Genomic DNA, 21,201 nt, shown 5'->3' on the forward strand with positions numbered 1-21,201 from the left:
GTGAAGTGAGGTTGGTTACAGAATCAGACAAAAAATGGTGTGCCTGCCGCCTGCTACTTGCTAGGATCAAGGAGGAAGGAAGAAGCATGGAAGGAGCGGTCCTGACGGCGCGGAGGCCAGTCCCATATCTGGCCGCCGGCTCCACGTCACCTTTGGAGCGCCACCACTCCTGCTAACCAATACAATCAAGAACTGACGGCTTCCATCCGTGGAGGTCACAGGTCAAATGGAGATATCCATGGATTAACCCATCCACTCCGCGAGGCCAGAAGCCTCATTCATGGCGTATTTATAGCCTATAAATACGCCACGATCGAGTTGTCTCACTGGCTCGATCAAACCGGCTGCTTCTTTCTTCCTCTCTTCTCTTCTTCTATCTCGAGCACCAGACACACACCAGTCACCACAATCGGAATGGAACAGGAGCTTTACACCTCCTCCGCCTCCTGCTGGTACCCTGCCGCGGAACCAGCCGCGTCGCCCACCTTCGACTCCGGCGCGACGGACGGCGGCGTGCTACTGCAGCTCGAAGCCTTCCTCCTCGACGGCATAGACGCCGAGCCAGCCGAGGTGTGCTCCGACTGGTTCTCTCCCTCGTCGTCCTCCACGGCCTCTAATTCCTCGGAGGTGGGAGCGGCAATGGGATCATCCGCGACCATTGGCGATTCTCAGCATTGGATGCCGGGTACGGATGACACCGACGACATGCTGCTGCAGCTCGACGCCTTCCTCCTTGGCACCGACGCCGACGCCGCGGAGGAGTGCTCCGACTGGCTCTCTCCCTCGTCCCCGTCCTCCTCTGAGGCGGCCACGGTATCGCGGAGCACGCCGGGACAGCACCAGCTGCCGAACGCGGACGCCTCGCCGGGCGAGAAGCGGCAGGCCTTCATCGGCGTGCGCAAGCGGCCGTGGGGCAAGTTCGCCGCCGAGATCCGGGACTCCACGCGGAAGGGCGCCCGCGTGTGGATCGGCACGTTCGACACCCCCGAGGCCGCCGCGCTCGCCTACGACCAGGCCGCCTTCTCCGCGCGCGGCGCCGGCGCCGTCCTCAACTTCCCCGTCGAGCGCGTGCGGGAGTCGCTGGGCGCGCTCGCGCTCCCCGGCGCGGGCGCGGGCTGCGGCGGTTCCCCCGTCCTCGCGCTGAAGCGGCGGCACTCCAAGCGCACGCGCAGGCGCAAGCTCTCACCAACCACCGACAACAGCAAGAATGCAATGGCACAGCAGCCGCTGGCGCATCAGAGCTCTGATGTGTCCGGTATGGCTGCGGCCGTGCCGCTGCAGCAGACGACGACGCCGCCCACGACCAGCGCCAGTCAGTGCCAATGCGGCACTGTGGAGCTTGATGACCTCGACGACGAATACTTGGAGGAGCTCCTCCTGGTAGTATCGTCCGAGTTGGGAGAGTACTAGATGACACTTGACAGGTTACCGTTACCCAGTCATTGTCTCGAGTGTCATCGCCATCGCGACGACACCACCACTGTCAAATCAGCGATCAGCATAAAACACTGATCCTCCAATTGACTAATTCTACTGTTTGCGCTCGATCGTGCGCATTGTCACCGATTTTTGTACATACATACCCCACGACTTTGTCTGACAGCAGGAAGTCAGGAACTATGAGACCAAAGCCTGGAATTGTCCTAGTCATCATTGAGTACCACCTGAAATTAACCAATAGATTGGATAATTAGCGGAGAGGTTGTGTGTGCGCATAAGGATTTGCATACACTAAGTTTTGCAAAAAAAAAGGAGAAGGGAACAAATTAGGGAAAAGTGATCATAGATAGCGGCTGGAAAGCTGCATTAGTGTGAATTTTTAAATTATTTTAACTGAGCTGTGGGCCTGTGGCCCGTGTGACTAACGGATATAATTCTTATACTGAAATCCTCCCTCCTCCCAAAGCTTTCCTGGATTAAGAAAGGGAGAGGTGCAACCCTCTGATTCCAAGCACCAAGTCACGAATTTTTCCTTTTCCTTTTGTTTCTGCAGATCTACCACAAACCTAAAGCCATGAGCACTATCCGGTTATTTTCAAATCAATTCTGTGACGCCAATATTTCTGTTTCTTTTCAGATAATTTAAACAAATAATCCATGAGTGGTTAATTTAGCCTTTTTCTCTCTCTGTTCTGTGGCTGCTGTACGTGTGACAGTAGTTTTTCGAAAGTTCAGCTTTTCAGTAGTTCTTTGAGAGACTTGTGATTGTTGTTTGACAAGAATGTGTTTTTTTTTCAATATTTGCAGTGTTATTCGTACCCGCATAAGGGAGAACAATAAAAGGAATCGGTGCTAGTAGCGAGAGGGTGAATTAGGTAATTTTAAAATTTTGATCTATGGCTCAAACTAGTTTGCACAAAATATAAAATAAAGCATGCTATCTAGATGTGCAACTATGGCTCATCCAGTGTGAAACCCTCATCCCAAGATAAGTTTTGCAACCTATAGCCAATTCTAGCAAAATACTACACTAAAAAAAGTAAAAGGCACACAAGTTGCAAGTATGAAATGCTGAAATGTAAAGGAAGGGATGAGAGGAAGCAAACTCTTGATGCAAAGATTTATCCCGTGGTATCGGTAGGCACTAAGCCAACCCTAGTTCACGTTGTTGAAGCACTCACTAGGAGTATTGCTTCCTAGTCACTAAGTGTCTTCCGCGACTCCTCTTGTCTTGCCACAAAGGCTCGGCCACTAAGGCTCACACCAAGTCCCCAGACACCTTGATGCTGCCTTCACTGTGGAGCTTCTCACGAAGGAGGGATCTCCTCGTCATCGCACAAAGCCATCGTCGCCACTCCACATCAAGCCGGAGGGTCGAAGACTGGCCGATGAACTACAAAAACTTCAAGGGGCCGGCACACCGAGAATACAACTGAGGTTCACTCAAAAACTAGCACAAGGCATCTGCACCTTGCTCTCACACTCTAACTAGAGCTAGTCTAGCACCATCACTCACAAAGCTTGCGCTAAAGCCTAAGGATTTGATCAATGAGCATTTGGATGGCTTGGAGAACTTCTTCAGAGTATGGGTGCTTCACACGATCTCCAACAACCTCAAATGACCCGGGGTGAGACCTTACATAGGATAGAGGGCAGCTCATAGCCGTTGCTTGCTTTTACCCAAAAATGCATAAAGTGTCGGTTAAACCGGCCGCCATCGTCGGTTTAACCGGTCACTTTGATCCTGCCTATTGAACTCTAACTATCTTCTTCTGTTGACGTCATTGCACCAACGTTTTGCACCGATGGGTGTCGGTTCAACCGGTGCTGCAGACTTTCAGGCTTCTCCAACTCCAAACGTTTCTGTATCAGTAAACTACCAATGCTCCGGCGCTTAACTCAAAGGCGTCGGTTCAACTGATGCCTTTGTCACTTTTCCACTTGATCGCCGTGCCTTCTTCTTATTGCACCGACACCTCCCTTCTTATAGCGTCGGTTCAACCGGTGCTACTGACTTGATCACAGTAGCAATTCTCCAATGCACCAGTCAGTTCAAAACTAGGGGCATCGATTAAACCGGTCGCCTATTTTATACTGCACCTTATCCAATTTATCTCTGCATTTTCACTACAACTTAAGCATCTTGACCGTGGTTTGGACTGTTTTGTATATAGATTGGACTCTATCTATAGGATCTAGAAATCCTACAAACTTGAGCTCACAAATTCGTTAGTCCCATTGACTATGTTGTCACACAATCACCAAAATTACAACCATAGTCTAATAAGGCTATGTTCCTTACAAAGAACAAGGAGCATTTTATTGTGATTATCTCTGGACAAAACTGTAGTGCTCATCGCTGAATAGTAATAAATATCATAACATTGATTAAAGATCGAACTAAAATGATAAGAATAATCACTCAAGAAAGCTAAGTATCGAAGTAAAGGTTACAGCTTAGTTGAGAACGTCAAAGGCAGAAATTTCAATGTGCCCAAAAACATCTCATTTAATTTCTAGAGCAAGATCCACCGGGGATCCACTCCACAATGGATCCATGGAAGAGCTAGAAAAAATGGCGTTCAGTGTTTGAGCCACTGCACTCTTGCTTATTTCAATGTCTTATATCTCTGAATCACAAAGAAAACATTGTGACTGATAAACACATACATGTGTGGTCCATTCCGTCCGCCAACAACCTAATAACCATGGATCCTACTCCTTTAAAATAAGCCATTCATAAAGACCTAGTTACGTACTCTCGCGATTTCCTAGGACCATATATCATTGTACATAGACTAAGAAAACTAAGCATAAGACATTTCAAACTGAAAAAATTAATCAAGTGTACTAGATGTACAGCTTTTATTTGAAATGACGTACAAATCTTTGCTAACTATTCTACATCATCAAGATCTACTACCCACACATTTCAATTAAGGTCTGTTGGAAACAACAGAGAAGCCACCATATGGCAAAATATTATGAAACAGATACTACTCCTTATGCCAACATATACATGAAACGGAGCTGGTAGCGCTCTAGAAAGCTTCAGCATGCATCTGGACTAGCAAAGTGACCACATTCGCGTTCGACCAGCCGGCTGGGCCGGTCTATACCTATACCAGACCAGACGTCATTAAGATGGAATTGAACAAAGCAATGTAAAGGAAAGAGGGAGGAAAGCTCCGAACCCCAGGCTTATTTCGTAGAAAAGGAAAAGGACGGTTGGATTAAGTACTGCAAGTATCAGAAGTTCGTATATTAATACTCTGCCGGTATCAAAATTTAAGCCGTTTCAGTTTCTTTCGAGTCAAACTTCTCAAGCTTTAACAAACTTTATAAAAAAATATATTAACGTCTACAATGCTAAATAAATGCACCATCAAGACATGTTTTATGGTGGATTTAAATGAAACTATAATTTGATGCTGAAGATGATGGTGTATTTTTTTCTCTAAACTTTGTCAAAGTTTGACTCAGGTAAAGTAAAAACTAAAACATCTTACATTTTGAAAATGGATTGAGCATATATTGAAGATTAGAATGGATGCACTACAGCTGTAGATGCACTCCAGACGCAGACATACACACACCATCCACGAACCTTCCTCTACCTTTTAGCTATAGGATTTTATTAATGCTTCTCTGTAAATGCACGTCAGATGGATGTTTGTAGCGGCGTCTGATAGTTTTTCCTTTTGAGTAACATAACTCAGGCCGGCCAGAATAGTTAAGAGGAGCAACGTTTTGCTGGGTAATCAAGTGAAATGGTGACAAAAATGGCCGTCAGACATAAATGGTTGTACATTTCGTATGAGAGCCATGGATAATTCAAACCAACGAGGCCTGGATAAGTAATGCTTAGGACAGAACAGGAAAGAAGAGCTACTATATTGTGCGTGCAAGGGACATGGGGCTGGACTGCATGCTTCTCAAGATCTCGCTCTAACTTTCAGTATCATTCGGTTTAACTACTCTCACATGAACGATACAGAGAAAAGCATTCTCCATTTGTAAGCAACTGACACACGCATGTCTTCCATGTACTCAATCCGGCAGATCGATATAATAAAAAGCCACGTAGGTCTTCATGGAACAAGTAAAATTTATTGTGGAGTTGTGTGAATACCGTGGATGAGAAAGAGTATAGTTAGTTTGAACTAAGAGTTGTCTCCTTCCGGAGAATGAAACTAGCTATCTCTATGCTGAATTGCTGATCATTAAGAATGGATAATTTAGAAGGAAGAACACGTTGCCTGTTCCAATGTTATGTAACCCGGCATATGCACGTGTTTGAATATGTATTTGTGCGGAGGTGTGCATTTATATTATTTTAGGCAAGAATATATGTACGAAACTATGAGGGTGTTTGGCTCCAAGTGCTAATGTCTAAAAGTGCTAAACTTTAGCACTAGCTACTCCAAACAAGAGTGCTAATAGGGTGTGCTAAACTTTAGCCAAGATTCAAAAACTTTAGCATAGGGTATGGCAGCTAATAGGTGCTAAAGTTTAGCATCCAATTTTACCTCCTCCAAACAGGCCTCAGTAAGAAATTGTATATATTGTATCGGTAATTACACAAGAATGAATATATATGATAAAAAATACATCAATATATATGTTTCCCAAAAAATAGAGAGAAACATATTTGTTTTAAGAAATGTAACCATGGAAAGGTCGCATATGCAAGTTAGGTCATTCAAATGTATGATATTGAAGCTAATATTGCCACAGAAATTATTAGCACTAATAGGACAATAGATGTAACTTGCACTACTAGAAAACAGACCCTTAGTACCCGTAAAAATCGATTTTGGTCCTAGTTCTTCAACCGGTACTAAGGAATTAAGACTGAAAGTCTCGATCTAAGACACCGGGTACTGTACCCGGTGCCTAAGGCCACCTTTGGTACTGATTGAAAAGACCAACCGGTTCCAGACAGACTGCCACGCTAACGCAAGCTGGCGGCCCCTTTGGTACTAGTTGGTCTTTCCAACCGGTACCAAAGGGTTTTCCCTCTTTTTTTCAAATCTTGTTTTATTTTAATTATTTATTACTATTTATGCTTGCAAAATTGTTTCACGTACTCGAGCTATACACTACTATGGGTGTGTTTGGTTGGGCTGTGGCTTTTGGAAATGCTGTTGTGAGTTGTGGGCTGTGGAAAAGCTGCTGTGAAAAACCTACTGTGGGAAAAGCAGAAGACTGTTTGGTTACAACAGCTGTGAGCTGTGGAAACAATATGCTGTGGATGAAATACCTGTAATACCCCTGAAGGTTTGTAGGACTGTCTATATACCAAAATACTCGTACAAATTTAATATATTCACTATTTTGCATGTAAATGTATGTTTTGAAAGGAAAATATTAAATTTTCTAAGTTTTTCATCCATATGGTCCATATAAATAGAACTGTAGCAATTGCATAAGGTAATTGGTTCATAAAATTATGATATATGTCAACATAACTATCCTCCTCTTGCACTAACCAAATCATCAGCGATCTTATCACGAATGGTATTCATGGTATCCTCATTCTCTACATCTTCACTCCTATCTTCTTGTGTTTGTGCCGTGCCTCTTATAGATGGTACCAAGTACTGCTCATCAGCATCACATCTCTCAAACTCCTTATCACGCACATTGCTATCACGGATAAAATTATGCAAAGCAAAACAAGCTATAATTATATGCTTCTGAGTACGAGGTAAGAAACTTGGCATGCTCTACAAAATACGCCACTTCTGCTTCAAGACTCCAAAAGACCTTTCAATCACATTTTGAAGGGACGAATGTAAGAAATTGAACACCTCATACTTTCCTTGAGGAGGGCCTGTACGATGCCAAAATTCGGATATGTGATATGTGCTTCCTTTGTAAGGTGCAAGATACCCTGTTCGGTTTGGATAACCCAAATCCACGAGATAATATTTTCCTATAAAAGTAAGCAAGCGTTATCGCCATAATTTAGGCGGGCCAGAAAGGTGGGCTGAGGAGCAAGATGGACTCGAAGGATAGCCATAATGGGCTTGCGAATCGGACCTTATGCAGGTGTTTGAGGTCAAGGTTGGCCGTGTATCTAGATAGGCATGTGTGTTTAAATAGTTTAGATAGAGATAGTTAAGATTTGTGTCGTGTTTAGTTAGGATTGGTTATGGAAGTCAAGTTTACGAACTATAAATATGTACCCTGGAAAAACAATGAATCAATCAATCATTCACCAACAATTCTCGGTGCATCGCCACCCCTGTTCTAGGGTTTCTCGGGTACGTGCCGTGCGGCCCCGATCACGTGCGTGATCGGGGCAGCATCGTTCTTGCTTATTTACCTTTCATGTTTCTCGTTCCGAAGTGTTGTTGATGGTGAGTAACACTAGTTATCTTAGCGTTTATAGAGTAGCATCGGCTCTTCCATGCTTTAATTATGCATTGCTTGTTACCTGTAAACGTCCGGCTACCCCTGTACTCGATTTTGGGTATAAGGGCAGCGCTTTGCTCCGTTCTTATTTAGTAGATCCAATCTGTTATGGTTAATCTTCGTCAATCGAGGATTTAGTTTAATATCTGCATGATTAGGCCCTTCAAACGGATTGAATGTTCCGGCAGTATCTTGGGTACTTTATAACAGCTTAAAAAGGGATCGTTTCGGGAATCAACTTTTGGTTAGTTTTTAGGCCTCTGTTTAGGTTGTTCTTTCGTCACCTTCCTTATCTGTTAGGCTCAATTACGTGTAGAATGTTTCGATTACGCAGTGAAAGCTTTAATCATCGTAGATTGGATTAGCTTGATGTTTATGGAGCAAGATTCATATCACCATTGGATATATTTGCTATATTTATAGATCCGATCCGGTACTGAACACAATCGGCTCTTTACAGCCGATACTGGGAATCATCCGATGAGCCGATCACGGCTCAGACTAATGTTTATATGTGTCTGTGCATGCAGGAAACTAACATATAACACCTTTCTGATCAGGTACAAGGCCAGGTGGCACGCCTAGCAACCCAGAAGCCAGGACGTGTGCCGGATCTCGAGCCGTTGACCGAGGGACCGGGGCCCACCAAAAGTCCCGGGAGCCTCCCGGCTCCTCGTGTTGCCTGTCGCTGCTCGCCGTCGGGTTTCGACCGACAACAGCAAGTGAGGCAAAATAAATAATACAAGGACAACTAACGTAAAATGAAGGAAATGATGTACCATACATACCTTTAGGAGGCACGGGAAATGAAAAAAATTTGCCAATGCCTGATTGAGGATACGCGTGTCATGTGCAGCACCTAGCCAACCAGCACAACAAAGGTAAACCTCATGTCAAAGTCACAAATTGCTAGCACATTCTGAGATGTATATCCGTGATGACATGTGTGGTTAACCACTTCATCCACTGGCACTACCACTTTCACATATGAACCATCTATTGCTCCAATTGCACCTTTGAAGTATGGCCAAAAACGGTTCTCTCTCACCCTTGCATGGTCTGTAGAAAAAGTAGGATCTCTCGGAATAATATTATTTTTACCTAACTTGCGCATGCACTTTAACACTTCATTAAACATCATGTGAACTATCCAAAGCGACCGAGTGAAACAATTTTTAGCTTGTGAAAATGATTGCGGTCCTCCGACAATCCACAAGAACATCACCAATGACTCAATAGATGAAACATTGTTGGTAGATACTAGCAAATCATGAAGTGCCATAAAAATCTTGACGCTCATCCGAAACATCTGATAAAAATACCTTGGATAACCCATGCACCTCATCACCCATTGAATTCTAGTTTTTATCGTTTCCCTGTAATCACCTTTGTGCAAATACCATTCACTGTACAACTCCCCCATTTCTCCCATAATAGCAGCATGTTGGGCTAGTTCAGCTAGCATCAACAATCCCTTTTGCCCTTCTTTGGCGACATCTGCTAATTTTGTATCCATCTACAAAAGAACAACAACATTTTTGTTCAACACAACATAATAATAAAATAATAATAAAAACTAGTATTTTACATGCCAAATGGTTCAGAACATGAAAACATTAAAATATGAAAACAAGAAATCACTGGCGTCCATCATTCTCCCTCTTAATCAAATCGAGCCTTCCCTCAAGTGTTTCTAGGGAGCTAAAAACCTCCCTAAAATCTAGCTTCACAATAAGTGAGGTGGTTGTATACATTAGAGCAGTTCCTTCTTCCACCCCATATTCTTTGACCATCTTCATAGTCATTGTTATGGTAAGAACATGGTTGATTGGAGGAGTGGATAATGCTTCAACACTTATGGAGATCTTCTCTGTAGCAGTTTCTACCTTCTGACAAGTGCTCTTATACAAACAAAAGAAAGGGCTCTTCTCATCCTTCTCCTTAGCACCAGTAGATGCCCCCTTCCGTTTCCTTTTTCTTGTGTTTCTTGTCTTCTCAGCATTCTCTACAAGTTTTGGTACCAGATCCTCATCCTCATCACTTTCATCATCAGACGATATATCTCCAGGATATGATGCGGAAGATCCACTAACATGTAAGGTTGCAAGATATTAGTAGAAAAATACTAAAGTCAGATTATTCCACCTACAGCAAGGTGTTCATTCCACCATTCATCCGAGCAGTTCACAGTTTGTTTACCCTCATCCCATTCAAGTCCAGTTGCAAGATTCTTGAACTCCATAAAAAATGTGTAATCCTTTTTCAAAGCATCTATCTTGTTCTTCAATTGTTTTTTGGTACGTTTATCACCAGATTTTTCTGCAAACTTTAATACAAGATTCTTCCAACCGGTAGTAGTGAAAATTCCCAACGGCCCATTCCCAGCTTCTATCTCTTCTTTGCATACATCATACAAGTGGCTCAGAAAAAAATCACCCCAATCTGCCTTGTCACCCATTCTTGAGCCAAACAAAAATTTTCTAATCAATTTGCATGCAGCATGATTAAAATGTACATGCTCAAATGCTTGTTCAAATATGATACAGATAAAATGTAGATGCTCAAATATGATATTATATCTAAACTCTTAATTTCACACCTAGACAACCGATAAGATTGGCCATAAGAATACTATGAAACTCCTAATCACGGATTTGTGTGAAATACTCACGTCGGGGCGGGTGCGGCGGCGCGGCGTCGGGGTGGCCGGGGAGGCGCGGTGTCGGGGCTTGCTAGCTCCAAAACAAACCGAACCTCAGCCAGAAATTCTTCTACCGACGCTGGGGGGCGAGGTGGGAGGCGGCCGGGCGCTGGGCATGTGGCAGAACCGTCTGAATTATTCCGGCTCAAGTGCGCTAGTCATCGCTATATAGCCGATACTAACTCAACGCACTTCAAACGGAACAACCCATTGGTCTGTCGGGTCTCCGCCCGATGTAACCACAGTTCAACAGGATCGAAGCAGGTTTACCTCGTACGAAGGCGAGTTTACAATCACATAACAGCTCACCAACTTTTAATTCACAGAATATTAAATATTATTACAAACCATATCAAAATTAAGTATACTTATTCAAACATTGTTTGAAAACCACAAGCTATGCAAGCTTATGTAGAGTCACAGCGGAAGAGATTAACACGCGACTACACATGTCGCGAAGGTTGACACCAAGTTCAGCTCGAAACATGGTGTCATTCCAGAGGGTCACTGCCAGCCGGGGACGGATCCCACTACACGGACCAGCCAAATGGAACAGAGGTTGGCCATGCTGGGACATCCGTGGGGTTTTCAAAGGTTATACCTGAAAAATAGACTAGCAAGACTGAGTATACTAATACTCAGCAAGACTTAACCGGAATTGGGTATACTTAGCCCATAACTAGACCATGGAGGATTCGAGAGGCTCTGGTTTTCTTTTGCTGAAAAGCAACAAAGAGTATGATCTAACTTCCATGTTTTAGCTTTCAAATTCTAGTTTCGTTAAACATTCTAGGTAAGCATCTATACTAGACACGCAATGTAGAGATTAGCATCCATCAAGATTATTCCAATAATGGTTACTATTCTTACTCTATGTGGCAGAAGGAATAAGCAGTCTCAATCTCCGTGAGAAACGGACGATTCTGAATCGAGTTTTCAAACCTTGCAAGGGTAAACCTAACTCACACGCTTTGGAACATTCAATGATCGTTCCGAAGCAACCGTTTGCCTTTCATTCTGACTCGTGGATCAGGACCACCACAAGCGATTGTAGAACCATACGCACATCCAATATGCAGGATATACGTCTGTAGCGCGACTACATCCTGTCCGCTGCACGGAACGTACTCCCGCACGTCGGTGCATGTGGTGAGAGGTATGTCCACTCCTCGGGCCGATTGGTTACTAGGCTTACCGCTTTCCATATTTCATGGCATGTGGCTAGTACTTTCAAACGCTTAGCCACCACTACCACACACTGCAATCTTATCAACTTTTATCAACACAGACGGGGTAACCTTTCAAGTTATGATACTGCACATGACCCCGTCCATCATCCTTATAGTGATTGCAGAATAGTAAACATTCAACTCCTATTTCGTGCGAGTGATAGAAAATCACTCGACTTCTGAGCATCTATCCAGTAAGGACTCAGGCTCAATGCATAGGTTCCTAGTATTCATGCATCTAGGATTTCATTTCAACTCTTAGACTTAATGCAAGATATAATATATATAAGTATAGAATTGTAAAAATGTAGTAATTTGAAATACTGGATTATGCACCGGGGCTTGCCTTCTTGAGCGGGGCTGGTGTCGGGGATGTCAAGGTCTTCCGAACTTTGGTTCGGGGCTTCAGTTAAAGTCTCGATGATGTTCACAGGATCTTCAGAAATCCTTTGCTCGGTTTCTGGGACTAGCTCGTAGTCTCCGTCGTCGAGTGTCGCTGGCTCTATATGATATGCAGTAATTTGACTTAGATGGCTCTTAAGTTAAGAGTTTTATTTCACAATAAAGTTGCAATCCAACCAATTGATAAATGCAACTTCATAAAATAGGAGATTTGAATTCAAATTTACTAAGTATACTTTAATTCAATATCAAATTACTTGATTTAATAGAATTAAGTTAATAAGTTTGATTTTATTTTGAAATCCAAAAAGGCTCTAGCCTTGAAATTTTGTAGATAAGCTCTCTTCTAGTAGATGAGCTTACTGTGAATTTTTTAAAATTTTCTGAAAACATAAACTAAAGCATTTGAATTAAGTTCAAATTTAAAGTTTAAATGCAAACCTTAAGCATAATAGTGTTTTAAATTCCTAAAATATTTACTATGGACTACTTTATTGCAAAACATCACAGGGTAAAAAGATCTAAGCATGGAAACCTTAGTAACATGCTTAAATAAACTTTATCCAATTCAAGCTTGATTTGTATAAATTCAAATTAGTTCAAGTTAGAGTGCATAAATTAAGGTTAAATTTTTACACAATCTTACATACACCTTAAACATGCTGCTTACCAAAACTCACATGAAAATAAGCTGAAATGCAAAAGTTACACACAAGATACCCTTTTATGAAGCTTTAAAATAACTCTAAAAATATTTGGTTTCAAACTGAACTTCATTAATAAAAGTTGTAGAGCTAGATCTCTGGAATACAACAAAATTGGTTTTGCAATTTTTGGAGATTTCTACAAATTCTTATAAATTTTACAAGTTGACAGCTTTTGCAAACAACACTAAATGAGAAACTTGCAGAGGGGCCCTCAGGTTTTTGCATATGAGACCCTAAAGTGAAAACCTAAATTACAATGTGGCCCTTGCCAGGTCAAGATGGCGGCCGTGGCGTCTGGTCGGCATGTTCTCGCCGGCGGCGAGGTTTTGGCGAGGGACTAACGGGTCCTACACGATCTACGGGACGAGGTGCACACATTGGTAGGTAATGGACACAAGGAAGGGCGGCGGAGCATGGTCGTCAGTGAGGAATTGCGGCGGCCGTGGCGGCGCGTCCGTGTTCCTGGTGTGGGGCCGGTGAACGTGGAAAGGTGAAGCGTGCACGAGCATCGTGAAGTCATGGGGATGCTATTTTAGTACCTGCTTCGGCCGGAGCTAGAGCGGAAGGGGGTCGTCGATGTGGAGGTGGCTCAGGTTTCACCGGCGGCAATGGCGGCACGGGATTTACTCGATTCCGATCAAGGAGAGGACAAAGCTTGGCTAGGGCGGGTCGAGGGGCAAGCAGGGGCGGTGAGGAAGCCTTAGGGTGCTGGAATTGGGATGGAATAGGATGGGGCGGCGTGGAATTCCGGCGGACGGCGCGGTGCTCGGCTTGTCGCTCGTGAGGAAGAAGAAAGGGAAGGGAAGAGAGAGAGAGAGGCTTCGGTCGGGGTTTTATAGGGTGGCGCAGTGCGGTAGAGGAGGGGAGAGAGTAGGCGCATGGCCGGCCACAGATCGACGGCGCCGTCGCCATGCCCCGTGGGTACCCTCGGCCGCGTGGGAGCCTCGGCACCGGCAGCACAACGTGGTGGGGCGGGGGAGAGCCAGCAGGGGCGGTGCGAGCGGCGGGCGGGCTAGCCAGGGGCCACGTGGTGTGGAGAAAAGCGGCGCGGGGTCGACGAGCAGCTGGGAAGATGGCCGGCAGCGGTGGAGTCACGGGCGCGAGCAGAAACAGAACAGGGGAGGGTCTGGAGGTGGAAGACAGGACTGATCTGCGAATTATCAAAAGTGCAGGGACTCTACTGTAAAACCAAAATAACTTTCAAACATAGCTCAAATGAAAATGTGCCCAAAAGCAAAAGTGTAGAGTTTAACAAGATCTACAACTTTGCTTTAAGGTTCAGTCACAAAAGAGATAAGGATTTGAAACTAACATAAAACTTAGCAAAGTTTTAAACTTTAAAGAAATCCTATTTAAAATCTACACTACATTTGCATCCTTTGAGTAGTTTCACCTCTATTTGCGGTTTAAAAGTAAGTTGTTGACTTTTGCAAAACAACCTTCATATGTTTTGATTTTACCTCCCATTCTCACCCATTTTGCACCAAAGTACCTAAATTTTTCACAATTATATAAAAATATCCTTTTCCCTTTTCATTTAAATTTTGGCACACATATACAAGATCAAACATGCACACTTTATACTAGAATCTAGTATGTTTTTAATCGTAAATACCTGAATATCACAGGGCGGGCGGCGGTGGGGGCGGGAGGCCGGGCAGGCGAGGCGGGAGGCGGCCGGGCGCCGGGCGAGTGGCGGGGGTCACGCAAGACGGGAGGCGGCTGGGCGCTAGCAGCGCGGGGGGGGGGGGGGGTGCGGGCTGCGAGCGGATGGGGATGGGAGGTCAATAGAACGAACCATTTTTCTCCATAACCAGTGGCAGGTGGGTAATTTTTTATCTCAAAAGCCGCTGAAAGCAGGGGGAGGTGCTTTTGCATTGGTACTAGGATGAAAGCTGTTTTTGGGCAAAAGCACCTAGGGCATTTAAGCCCTTTGGTTGGCTTTTGGCTTTTGCAAAAACAAAAGCAAGTGCAAAAGCCCAACCAAACACACCCTATACGTCCTTTTTAGTCGCGTTTGTGTAAAAATAATGTATGAAAATAACTAAATATCGTTGACAATCATGTAATTAAGTTATCTAGATATAATAATATTTATAAATATACAAATGTCTCTATTACAAGCACTTGAAATTATTGTAACGAGAAATCATTTTTATCTCGACTACAGGTTCTAAGCCCATCACAACATCGATACGGATGCTCTAGAGACCAGATGGCCATCATGGTAGAACTCGTCTTTAGAATCAATGATCTCCTTTAAAATAAATCGTATGAGCTGCTCCGACGCGGCCACAATCCTATCCACATGGAGAACTTCATCCTTAATTCACATCATCTAGCATTTTATAAAAATAAAGCTCAGTATATCAATTCTTCGCGATAGTATAATTAGAAACATAGTTATGAATGGTTTGTACGTCTCTTAGATACTTCGTCGTAGCCCTCCCAAAATGGGTTAGAGTGTGCACGTAGCTCTCGAGAATTAAAGATTCAATCAACACTGGCTGCAGCACATCCATAAATTGGAGAACCTCCCCTGAACCCTTCTTAGACAGAATAGAGGACACCAAATCAATGAAGGAGTCATGTACAAAATCTTTAGGAAGATACAACTTTATAACATCATTTATAAAGTTGGAGCTTAACAAAAATTATGCTCATGCCTAGTTTTCTGATTTGGTGTACTCTCTCTTTCTGAGAAGGATCCAGGAGAGGTTCTTCAGTTTCTTGATGTGCTGCAGCTATTGTTCATGAAATTTTTACTTCTCAAGGATTTTAGTGTAAGCCTGAAAGAGTTTAATGTTCCCAAGACTATGTTGGAAGAAACATAATTTTTTTCAGAAACATACCATACACACACCATTAAAGTATCGAAATAATTCATTTTAGAATACGTTATTACAACCTAAAATTCAATAGACTAAAACCAAATGCGTGTCTAAATAAATTAATTATAATATGTATAACAATTATTATAACTACATCTAAATCACATGGTATCTACATAAAAAATAATTATCACATTTATAACCATTATTATATCAATAATAAACTAAATCAATAGCTAAATACACCTAAATCACTTGCTAACTAGATCTAACAAATTAATTATGATATGTATAATAATTATTATATAAAAAATAAAGTAAATCATTAGCTAACTACATCTAAATCACTTTTAATTGCTAGCTCAAGGAGAAAATTTCTAACTTTTAAGAAAAAAATTGTAAAAATTCCCATCGCTTGCCCTCACTTGGCTGCTCAAAAGGGGGAGGGGGCCTACTACATATAGGCAGCGGCATTAGTACCGGGTCGTGGCATGTCCCGGTACTAATGGTCAATCATTAGCACCGGGTCATGCCACGACCCGGCACTAATGCCACGACCCGGCACTAACGCCGCTGGAGGTATCAGCACCGGGCCGTGGCACGATCCGGTGTCAAAGGTCCTCTCTTGGCATCAGCAAGTACTTTTGGTCTTAGCCTATTTTCTAGTAGTGTTGTAACACATTTGGTATGAACATAGCAGTAGATCCTAAAATTGGACTTTGATAAAATCGTATAAAAACAGATACCAACGACCATGGACAATCTGAAACTCGTGCCCACACAAGAAATAACAAAACTTTGCTACAACGACTATGCATCCAATGTTTTTCATTTCCACAGTTATAATGAAATAATGGTCAACAGTGTAGTACACATTTGATTTTTTGTTCTCGTGTTAGTCTTGTCAACGATTTTTTAGGCATTTTCCAGTTTTTGCAGAACCATAACTGTCGGCTACTTGCAAAACAGCTATATAAAACCTTGTATGTTGCATAAAAAATATATTAGGACAAAGTTTAGTGTGAGATTAGGAACAACTATAGTTCAATCGGTCTCGGTTAACACAGTCCGACGGGCACGAAAGATGCTAGTCATTTAACGGAAAGAACTGGTATATAGGTACTCCCTTAGTTTTAAAATATGGGTCGTTTTGAGTTTTTCTAAATTTATAAATTTTATTATGCATCTAGACATATATTATATTTAGATACATAACAAATACAATGAATCTAAAAATTCTAAATCGACCAATATTTTCTCTCAGTCCAAACACGTAGGACCAACCACCTGCGGCTTCCCCGAAGGAGCACACGCTCCACGCTCCAATATTCAAAACGTAATTGATGTCATGGTTTGTTCGTCCTTAAAATTTATCCTTTTATCTTTGCTTCATATACTATTTGAAGATAATCTGCTAGTCTGTCAATACATTAGCCGCCTTCCGCCATTGTCTCCACTTCCTCATATCTGGTGGTACCAGTAAATGGTCTATCTTTTTAGTGTTAACTTTAGTGATTAGGGCTGCTGGTTTTGTTCTCAGGGTTACTGGGACGAGGCAAAGCTCATCTAAACACGTAGGACCAACCAGCTGCTGGTTCCCCGAAGGAGCACACGCTTCACGCTCCAAAAATCAAATCGTAACTGAAGTCATCGTACGTTCGTCCTTTGAATTTTTTCCTTTTATTTTTGCTCCATATACTATTTGAAGATGGTCTGCTACATTAGCCGGCTTCGTCAATTAGCATCGTTTTCTTACTAAATGATCGATCTTTTAAGTGTTAACTGTAGTGATTAGGGTTGCTAGTTTTGTTCTCCGGGTTATCGGGACGATGCAATGCTCATTCAAAGAAAAGAAAGAAAATAACCAAAAATTCACTAGCGAACTGGCAGCATAACTATCTACCGGTGCCACCACTTTCACCACCCCTTGTAACGATGGAAGCCGGTAAAGGCTACTTCGTCAATTAGCATCGTTTTCTATCCAAATTGCTCTCTTTTCTGTGACAAAAACGAGCATGTCTATCGTAAATCGTAATACACTGGAAGTTAGGAGATATATTTCTTTTCCAGTATGTTTAAGCAATGGTGCTCAGCTCAGTGAGTCATGCCCAGAGAGATGCACGCTGCTTCCAGGAAGGAAGATCAGAGGGCTGCTATTAATGAAGGTAGCCCATGCACTTCGGCTCCACATTCTTCGATCTGTAAACTAGTCAATTTAAGCTGTCCAACAAATCCAGTCCAGTCCATGAGAACGGCCACGCTTAGAAAAATGAAAAAAATAAAAATAAAACAAATTCCGGAAGGCTATATATAAAAAACTCCAGTGCCATACCATGCTGCCATCGTCTAATTCTTCTCCCTCTCGCTTAACTCCTAAATTTGCAGCAGCACTGCGGCACCAGCAGCATCTTGCACATTCACCATCCATTGTAATGGAGCACGTGCATTGCACCTCCTACTCCTATTCCTACTGCTATCCTGCTGAGGCGCCAGCCGCGACGGCGTCGCTCCCCTTCGACACGGCCGACGGCGACGAAATGTACATGCAGCTTAACGCTCTTCTCCTCCAGATGGAGGCCGACGACGAGAGCTCCGACTCGTTCTCCTCCTCGTCCCCGGCCTCTTCCTCGGAGGCGGGAACGGCGTCAGCGACCACGAGCGACGAACAGCCGTGGCGGGAATCCTCGTCGACGGCCGAGGAGCGGTGGCGGCCGGAGGCCTTCATCGGGGTGCGCAAGCGGCCGTGGGGCAAGTTCGCCGCCGAGATCCGGGACTCCACGCGCCGGGGCGCCCGCGTGTGGCTCGGCACCTTCGACACCCCCGAGGCCGCCGCGCTCGCCTACGACCACGCCGCCTACGCCGCGCGCGGCGCCGCCGCGGTGCTCAACTTTCCCGTGGAGCGCGTGCGGGAGTCTCTCGGGGCGCTCGCGCTCTCCGTCTCCGCCGGGAACTCCCCCGTGCTGGCGCTGAAGCGCCGCCACTCCAAGCGCACGCGCAGGAGCAAGCTCTCTGCCGCAAGCAGCAGCCTCAAGACGCAGCGGCAGCCGACGACGACGTTACATTTCTCCGGCGTGTCCGTCATGGACGTGGTTGTTCCGCAGCGTCACGAGGCGTCGCCGTGCTCCTACGGCACGGTGGAGCTTGAGGACCTCGGCGCCGATTCCTTGGAGGAGCTCCTCCGGGTATCCTCCGAGTTGCAGTTCTAGCTAACCGATTACGCCATTGTCATCATTGCCAGTTGCCACCATCGCCGTCGAGCACAACGCCACGGCAACGCGAGCCATCGAGTAGAATTTAGAAGTAGAATGGCTCATTTGCGAAAGACTGCAAAAGAACTGATCATGCTACTCTATCATTCCTGATATTCTCTTGTTTGTAGTTTCCTCTCCTCTTTTTTTGTTCTTTTTTGAAAAAGTCAATCATTCTTTTGTTGCTGCATCGGTTTCAACTTTCAACACCATTCCTTTGAGAACAAAAGGGCAAAATCACTACCTTAAGATGCGTGCAGCCGGCAAGGTCTCGTTCCTAGCTAAACGAGACAAGAAAAGAAAAAAAACAGAGAGGCAAAATCCACAGGAGCAATCTGGTGTGTGGTGGCATGCACATCAGGACATTTCTTCTTCTTTTTACATGGAAAGTGGCCAAAGAACATGTCCAGGGGCCATTCAGCTTCAATTTTCAACTCGTCCGTTTCAAAGTTCTGAAATTTCTTGATCATCGATCTCAATCCAGAAGAAGTAGCTAGCATAACCTAGCATGGAATCCCGCTCAATTCTGAAATGAAACGAGACTGCCCAACAATCATTTGTTCATTTGTGCGCCTGTTGTTGTGTGGACTAAAAATGCCGCCACTCGTATAAGCCTGTACGAAACCAGGAAGAAACCAAAATGCTTGCTATAATTCACCTTGACCATTGATTTAATAAAAGCCAAGTACTAATTATGTAAGACCTCACATGTGAAAAGTCATGAGCAATATCATTTTGCGTTTTTGCCATAGAAGTTTGCTTCTTTTGCTTTTGCTACAACTTGTCACTTTAGTTTGGTTCTAAATCAAACTTGTCTAACATTTAAAAATTAGAAAATAGTACTCTATTGATGAGGGCCTGACATTGTGGCCCTGAACAAGTGTATTTTGGTCCTTCTATTGTTAAAAGTCCAGCACCTTAGTCACTATTTTGGCCCGGAACAAGTGTGTTCTGTGACAGAAGCGTGAAAAACGAAATGAACCCACAATTTTGGAATGGCTGAAAGGAAAGGAACAAACTTCTGAAGCTCAAAAACAGTTTTTTTTAACATTGGAAGTGATAAAAAAGCTTCCATTCCCACGGTATTGTGTACCCGTAAAATATACCAGCTTTTTCTCTACTACTAAAAAGAGTTTAGGAGGGACCAAACCTTCCATGGTGTGTCACCTCTGTGCGATCGGCCCACTAATCCCTCTTCGTACAGCCGCTAAGCACCGTGGCTCGTTTGATCCGTTTTGTCCAGCCGCTAAGCTCCGTGGGTCGTCTGATGTGCCCATCGTCGCCATCAGGGATCGCGCTCGCGGAGCCTTCCATCGTTTGCCTCCCCTCTCTCTCCCCCCGCTTGCTGCCGCCGTCGCCCCGCTCTCGCCCCGCGACTCGCGCCGTGCGGATCAACGGGCTGGCGCACTGCCACTCGTAGTGCATGGATCTCGAATCTCTCTCCGCTCCTGGCCGACCACCCAACGATGCCGCCCTGCGAACCCGAAATATCGCCAACCTCCAGCCGCACGGATCGGAGGGCAGCCGCTCACCGCGGATCTCTGCGCTATCTCCGCCCACGGCCGTCAACGTTCCGCACCCCGATGACCTCATCTTCAACTTCCCGCAGGGCCACATCGAGCAGGTACTCGCTTCTGCTTCAACCCTCTTCCTCTGCTCGCTCCTCTGCTTGCGCTGGTGCTGGTTAGCTCCGTGCCTCCGTTCCGGGTGCAATGCTTCAATCCATGGACCAAGATTCTGTCGGCCCTGCGCACCGCCGTTGATCGCGGAATGGGGGCCAAGCTGGTGGCGTTGACGGCGGGGACGGCAGCGCTGGTCTACGTCGCGCTCTCGGGGCGGCTCTCCTCGACATCCGGCGACGCGGCTGGGGCGGCGTTGAGGCGGCAATGGAGACCGGGTGAAGAGGACGAAGCCAACAAGGGGGGAGGAGAGGAGGCCGGAGCGGGCGCCGCCGACCTGGAGGGAGGCCGCGGCGGTGACGCGAGGACGGCAGGGTTCGCGTCGACGGGGAGCAGCTCGTCAATGGGGAACCCAGCAAGAGCGCGAGGAGCGCCTCCATCTCCGTCTCCCGCTGCCACTCCTCGATTTCCATCTCCCGCTGCCACTCCTCCGCCGCCGTCGACGCCACCGCCGGCGTCAGGGTCAAGGTTAGCGACCGACATGTGAGTCCCCATATCCGGCTGCGCCTAATCCAATTGGTTTTATTATTGCAGGATTGGAGTC

At 44.8% G+C, this 21,201-nt stretch overlaps 3 protein-coding genes across 3 annotated transcripts; all 3 read left to right on the plus strand.

The window, feature by feature from the left end:
* The first annotated feature begins 414 nt into the window (after window positions 1–414).
* On the plus strand, window positions 415–1,410 carry LOC112903629 (ethylene-responsive transcription factor 15-like). The gene has a single exon (XM_025972872.1). The coding sequence runs from the start codon at window positions 415–417 to the stop codon at window positions 1,408–1,410; it is 996 nt and encodes a 331-aa protein (XP_025828657.1).
* A 16,424-nt stretch (window positions 1,411–17,834) lies between these two features.
* Window positions 17,835–18,936, plus strand: LOC112903630 (ethylene-responsive transcription factor ERF094-like). The gene is made up of 2 exons (XM_025972873.1): window positions 17,835–17,895; window positions 18,116–18,936. Exons 1-2 carry the CDS (start codon window positions 17,835–17,837, stop codon window positions 18,934–18,936), a joined length of 882 nt encoding a protein of 293 aa, XP_025828658.1.
* A 1,812-nt stretch (window positions 18,937–20,748) lies between these two features.
* On the plus strand, window positions 20,749–21,144 carry LOC112903631 (wiskott-Aldrich syndrome protein homolog). The gene has a single exon (XM_025972874.1). It carries the CDS (start codon window positions 20,749–20,751, stop codon window positions 21,142–21,144), a length of 396 nt encoding a protein of 131 aa, XP_025828659.1.
* The last annotated feature ends 57 nt before the right edge of the window (window positions 21,145–21,201 follow it).

The sequence above is a fragment of the Panicum hallii genome, chromosome 8 (genome assembly GCF_002211085.1).
Source record: "Panicum hallii strain FIL2 chromosome 8, PHallii_v3.1, whole genome shotgun sequence".
In the NCBI taxonomy this organism is placed as follows: Eukaryota; Viridiplantae; Streptophyta; class Magnoliopsida; order Poales; family Poaceae; genus Panicum; species Panicum hallii.

What these genes read in the sequence shown, in the direction of transcription:
- LOC112903631 (XM_025972874.1), top strand. Translation starts at nt 20,749, where the DNA reads ATGGGGGCCAAGCTGGTGGCGTTGACGGCGGGGACGGCAGCGCTGGTC.
- LOC112903629 (XM_025972872.1), top strand. Translation starts at nt 415, where the DNA reads ATGGAACAGGAGCTTTACACCTCCTCCGCCTCCTGCTGGTACCCTGCC.
- LOC112903630 (XM_025972873.1), top strand. Translation starts at nt 17,835, where the DNA reads ATGCCCAGAGAGATGCACGCTGCTTCCAGGAAGGAAGATCAGAGGGCT. An exon ending in GAGGGCTGCTATTAATGAAG is followed by an intron (nt 17,896 to 18,115) that starts GTAGCCCATGCA and finishes CTAAATTTGCAG; the next exon opens with CAGCACTGCGGCACCAGCAG.